This window comes from Rhinopithecus bieti, unplaced genomic scaffold, assembly GCF_001698545.2.
Source record: "Rhinopithecus bieti isolate Rb0 unplaced genomic scaffold, ASM169854v2 scaffold_10015, whole genome shotgun sequence".
Lineage (NCBI taxonomy): Eukaryota > Metazoa > Chordata > Mammalia > Primates > Cercopithecidae > Rhinopithecus > Rhinopithecus bieti.
Window position 1 is genome coordinate 145,603 of NW_016806417.1, and position 5,251 is coordinate 150,853.

The 5,251-nt window shown below is 45.6% G+C and overlaps 2 protein-coding genes across 5 annotated transcripts in view; one reads left to right on the forward strand and one right to left on the reverse strand.

Moving 5' to 3' along the window:
* The window catches only part of AVL9 (AVL9 cell migration associated), a 110,258-nt gene extending 105,088 nt beyond the window's left edge, over window positions 1–5,170 (reverse strand). Inside the window, exon 1 of one of the 3 annotated variants that reach the window (XM_017876405.1) lies at window positions 4,795–5,168. In XM_017876405.1, coding sequence (XP_017731894.1) covers window positions 4,795–4,887 — 93 coding nt within the window. In that variant the 5' untranslated portion in view covers window positions 4,888–5,168. Of the gene's footprint in view, window positions 1–4,794 lie in introns of all 3 variants that reach the window. The other 2 variants (XM_017876406.1, XM_017876403.1) reach the window with 2 other exon arrangements.
* LSM5 (LSM5 homolog, U6 small nuclear RNA and mRNA degradation associated) overlaps window positions 1–5,251 on the forward strand; it is a 28,263-nt gene that overhangs the window by 12,849 nt on the left and 10,163 nt on the right. Inside the window, exon 1 of one of the 2 annotated variants that reach the window (XM_017876411.1) lies at window positions 5,182–5,242. The exons of the other annotated variant lie outside the window; for it this stretch is intronic. The gene's annotated coding sequence lies outside the window, so the exon portion shown is untranslated. Of the gene's footprint in view, window positions 1–5,181; window positions 5,243–5,251 lie in introns of those variants that run through there. 2 annotated transcript variants of the gene reach the window in all.

The following is a 5,251-nucleotide window of genomic DNA, read 5'->3' on the forward strand; positions in this document are numbered from 1 at the left end:
CAGCCAAAGAAACTAGCATTAGAGTGAACAGGCAACCTATAGAATGGGAGAAAATTTTTGCAATCTACCTATCTGACAAAGGTCTAATATCCAGACTCTACAAGGAACTTAAATAAATTTACAAGAAAAAAAAAAAAACCCCATCAAAAAGTGGGCAAAGGATATGAACAGACACTTCTCAAAAGAAGGTATCTATGCGGCCAACAAATATATGAAAAAAAGCTCATCATCACTGATCATTAGAGAAATGCAAATCAAAACCATGAGCTACCATCTCATGCCAGTTAGAATGGTGATCGTTAAAATGTCAGGAAACAACAGATGCTGGAGAAGATGTGGAGAAATAGGAACGCTTTTACACCGTTGGTGGAAGTGTAAATTAGTCCAACCATTGTGGAAGACAGTGTGGCGATTCCTCAAGGATCTAGAACCAGAAACACCATTTGACCCAGCAATCCCATTACTGGGTATATACCCAAAGTATTATACATCATTCTACTATAAAGACACATGCACACGTATGTTTACTGCAGCACTATTCACAATAGCAAAGACTTGGAACCAACCCAAATGGTCATCAACGATAGACTGGATAAAGAAAATGTGGTACATACACACCATGGAATACTATGCAGCCACGAAAAAGAATGAGTTCATGTCCTTTGCAGAGACATGGATGAAGCTGGAAACCATCATTCTCAGCAAACACAGGAACAGAAAACCAAACACCACATGTTCTCACTCATAAGTGGGAGTTGAACAATGAGAACACACAGACACAGGGAGGGGAACATCACAGACTGGCACCTGTTGGGGGATGGGGGGCAAGGGGAGGGAGAGCATTAGGACAAATACCTAACGGATACGGGCCTTAAAATCTAGACGACTGGTGATGCAGCAAACCACCATGACACATGTATACCTATGTAACAAACCTGAATGTTCTGCCCATGTATCCCAGAACTTAGAGTATACTTTAAAAAAAAAAATTGTTATTCCGCTTTTTTTGTATTAGAAATACAGTTTGGGGCCGGGCGTGGTGGCTCACGCCTGTAATCCCAGCACTTTGGGAGGCCGAGGCGGGCGGATCACAAGGTCAGGAGATCGAGACCACGGTGAAACCCCGTCTCTACTAAAATACAAAAAATTAGCTGGGTGCGGTGGTGGGCGCCTGTAGTCCCAGCTACTCAGGAGGCTGAGGCAGGAGTATGGCGTGAACCCGGGAGGCGGAGCTTGCAGTGAGCTGAGATCTGGCCACTGCACTCCAGCCTGGGCGACAGAGCGAGACTCTGTCTCAAAAAAAAAAAAAAGTACAGTTTGGTAAATTCAGTTTATTTGAGACAAAACTGCTAGCTATGTATACAAAACAAACTATCAGAAAAGTGGTCAAAATTAATTATTTTAACTTTTATGACATCTCTTTGGAAAATAACCTATTCCCTTTTAACTTGAGTAGTTAAAAAAGTTCTATCCTGTTTATGAAAAAAACCATAAGAGTTAATGAGTTAATGTGATATACATTTGACGCTACTTAGCAAAAAATTATGGTAGTTCGACAAATACACTTTATATATTGGAACAAACAAAACTCTGGAATACACAATCTACAACAAGCCAATTTACTACAGAGAAGGTATCCATAAATTATTTCGTGCCAAAGGGTCTAATGTCAGATAAATTTTTGTTTTGTTTGAGACAGGGTCTCACTGTCACCCAGGCTGGAGTGCAGTAGGGAGATCTTGGCTCACTGCAACCTCCGCCTCCCAGATTCAAGCAAATCTCCCGCCTCAGCCTCCTGAGTAGCTGGGATTACAGGCAAACGCCACCACGTCCAGCTAATGTTTATATTTTTAGTGGAGACGGGGTTCCGCTATATTGCCTAGGCTGGTCTCAAACTCCTGAGCTCAAATAATCCGCCTCACTTGAGCCTCCCAAAGTGTTGGGATTACAGGCATGAGCCACCATGCCCGGCCACACTTATTATCCCTTGTTAAATGTTAAATTATCCCTTGTTAATTATTATCCCTTGTTAAATATTAAATTTTAAACAATTCAGTAAAAAGTTGAAATGAGTAAATATTTTGAAACGACTTTAAATGTCATGGTAGAACTCAAAAAATCACTTAAAATGTTCTAAATGTTAAGTATATCAGTAAACTAGAAAAATGACATCTAGAGGCTAGCACGCTATCTACAGAATAATTCACTTCCACAAGTTACCCAAATAAAAGTGAAAAAAAAGATCAAGTGATAAAGTTAATAGATGTTCATCTAAATTCCAATGAAGGATTTTTCATTTAAAATACATCTGAGGCCGGGCACGGTGGCTCAAGTCTGATGCCTGCAATCTCAGCACTTTGGGAGGCCAAGGCAGGCGGATCACTTGAGGTTAGGAGTTCTAGACCAGCCTGGCCAACTTGGTGAAACCCCGTCTCTACCAAAAATATAAAAAATTAGCCAGGTATGGTGGGGCATGCCTGTAATCCCAGTTACTCAGGAGGCTGAGGCAGCAGAATCACTGGAACCCAGGAGGTGAAAGCTGCAGTGAGCGGAGATCCCGCAACTGTACTGCACTCCAGCTCGGGTGACAGAACGAGACTCTGTCTCGGGGGGAAAAAAAAAAATTAAAATACATCCGAGGACTTCAAAGGTGGAAAAGTGCAAGAAACAAGATGAATTAACATTTTCCACAAGCCTAGTTTTGGGTCTTTAACAGCAGTATTAGAAGATGGCTTTTACTTCGAGGTCCGTGTCAAATGACAAAGTTATCATGCTTAACCAAGCGGACTGCTGAAAGGCATCACTTTTAAAACAAAGGTTTTACTTCAGTCACTTGTATTTAAAAGTTCAAATTATGACCAAGTATAGGAATTTTCCCTATGCACAATCTCAGCGCACAGAAAGAACGGATGGTCAACATGACCCACGGCAATTCTGAATACTCGGAAGAGCAGTCTAAGTACCCTCACACAAGTTAAAACCATGTGAAGTCAGAGTCACAACTCAATGAGCCACGCACCTTTAATTCTTTACACCTGGAAGTAAAATAGTAAAGTGGAGAATTAGGTAGCTGATTAATCTATCCTGGGGCAAATCTTATATACTTTAATTAAAGCCTCTGAAGACACCTGATGTACAGGTTATAAAGAACAGATTCTAGACCAGTCATTATAAGACTTATGCACGTAATACACACTTTTCAAAACTTTTTTTTTTTCGCTCTTGTTGTCCAGGTTGGAGTGCAATGGCGTGATCTTGGCTCACAGCAACCTCTGCCTCCCGGGTTGAAGCTATTCTCGTGCCTCAGCCTCCCAAGTAGCTGGGATTACAGGCATGTGCCACCACGCGCGACTAATTTTGTATTTTCAGTAGAGGCGGGGGTTTCACCATGTTGTCCAGGCTACTCTCGAACTCCTGACCTCAGGTGATCCACCCGCCTCGGCCGCCCAAAGTGCTGGGATTACAGAAGTGAGCCACCGCACCGGGGGCCAAAATTTTCTTTTGAGACAGGGTCTTGCTCTCTCATCCAGGCGGGACTGCAGTGGTGGGATCAAGGGCCACTGTAGCCTCAGCCTCCTGGGCTCAAGAGATCTTCCCACCTTAGCCTCCCGACTAGCTGGGACTACAAGTGCGCTATCACATGCAGCTAATTTTTAAATTTTTTTGTGGAGACAGTTTCCCTTTGTTACCCAGGCTGGTCTCAAACTCCTGAGCTCAAGTGATCCTTTCATATCAGTCTCTAAAAGCGCTGCCATTACAGGTGTGAGGATATATTTCAAAATGACGCACAAACACAATTTTTTCACTCCCATCACTTTTCTGTTATTCCCTAGAGAACTTAATTTTTGCCAATAAGTCTTCTAAAATGTTACATTTCCTGTGTAATGCAAGAAACTAAATACTTCATGAGCTAGTGGTGGCCATTACTATTTTTAATACTTCAAAAAAAGCATTTCAATTTACTGTTCACTAGCACATTATGACATCATTCCCTTCCAGTGTTTGCTTGCTCATTAGATAATCCTGTTTCTATTTTGTTTTCTTGCCTTCAATATACAGATCGCAAATATTGCATTTCAGATGATGGATTAAAGATTCAGTGAGGCTGCTGAAAAATGCCTTTATATTTGAACGGTTTGGTCGGTAATACGCTTTCTCTATTGCGGTTGATCTGGAGAGATTAATCTCTCACCAAAATGCAAAATCTGGAGAAGATGAAATAGCAAAACTAAGGACCAATAGGAAGGGGGAGGCAGGGTTAATCGACAACCGTACTTAACACGACAGATTCCAAGGCTTCCATCAGATAAACAAAGGAAGCTGATTTTTCCACGGAGGCTGCAGGTGCTGCAAGCTACCTGAAGCATTAGTATGCAAGCCCACTGAGCCTATTACCTTGAAAGCAGAGTCCAAGCAGTGAATTTTTCTAGACTCCCATTATAGGTGGACACCCAGAAAGCCAGTGGAGACAATGATGGATGGGGAAGAGAGTGGGGCCGGTCTTCGATTCCTTCCTCCCACTCCACCAAAGCAGAAGCTAAAATCCTACAACCTACATATACCAACCTGCGCCTCCGCTGCTCATAACCATTTTTCAGGTGCAGGAGGAAAGGGTTGTGGGGGCTGGGCTTCATGTGGGGCCGGTGGGAGGAGTTGCAAAGGAGTCAGGTTGAGAGGCGAAGGGTCGCGGGCGCTGTGGGGAGGACTGCACGACGCGAGCTGGGCACACAGAAGGAAGGCATGGGGCGCCGGGAGGGGCGAACGGCCTGGGGCGGGGGCGGGCCCTTTCCTCACCTGGCAGCCCTTCTTATGGTGAAAGCCAACAACCACGATGTGCAGTACGGGCCCCCGGGGGGCGCCATCCCCGCCTCTCCTGGCCTTTTCCATGGGCGGCCGCCGCGGGCCCACACTACGACTTCGACCGCCAAGGGCAGCGGGTCTGACGACCCCACCGTGTGCGGAGAGCCGCGGACTTCGGGTGTCAGCGAGCGCAGCACATGAGGGCCGCACTAGGAGATCGGTGGAGGGAGAACAGCTCCCGCCCCCAGGGCCGCAGCCGCGCTTCTCTCATCCGCTTCCGCAGCTTCCGGGCTGTCACCTGACGCGGCGGCAGCCGCTGGCGAGGCGGGGTGGGGCAAGGCAGGGAGGGCCCTGACGAGGCGGGGTTCTGAGAGACCGAGGTGGAGACTGGGGGAGCGGGTAGGGGCTAGGAGAGGAGCGATCGACTGGACGGGGGCGAAAGGTCGGGGGT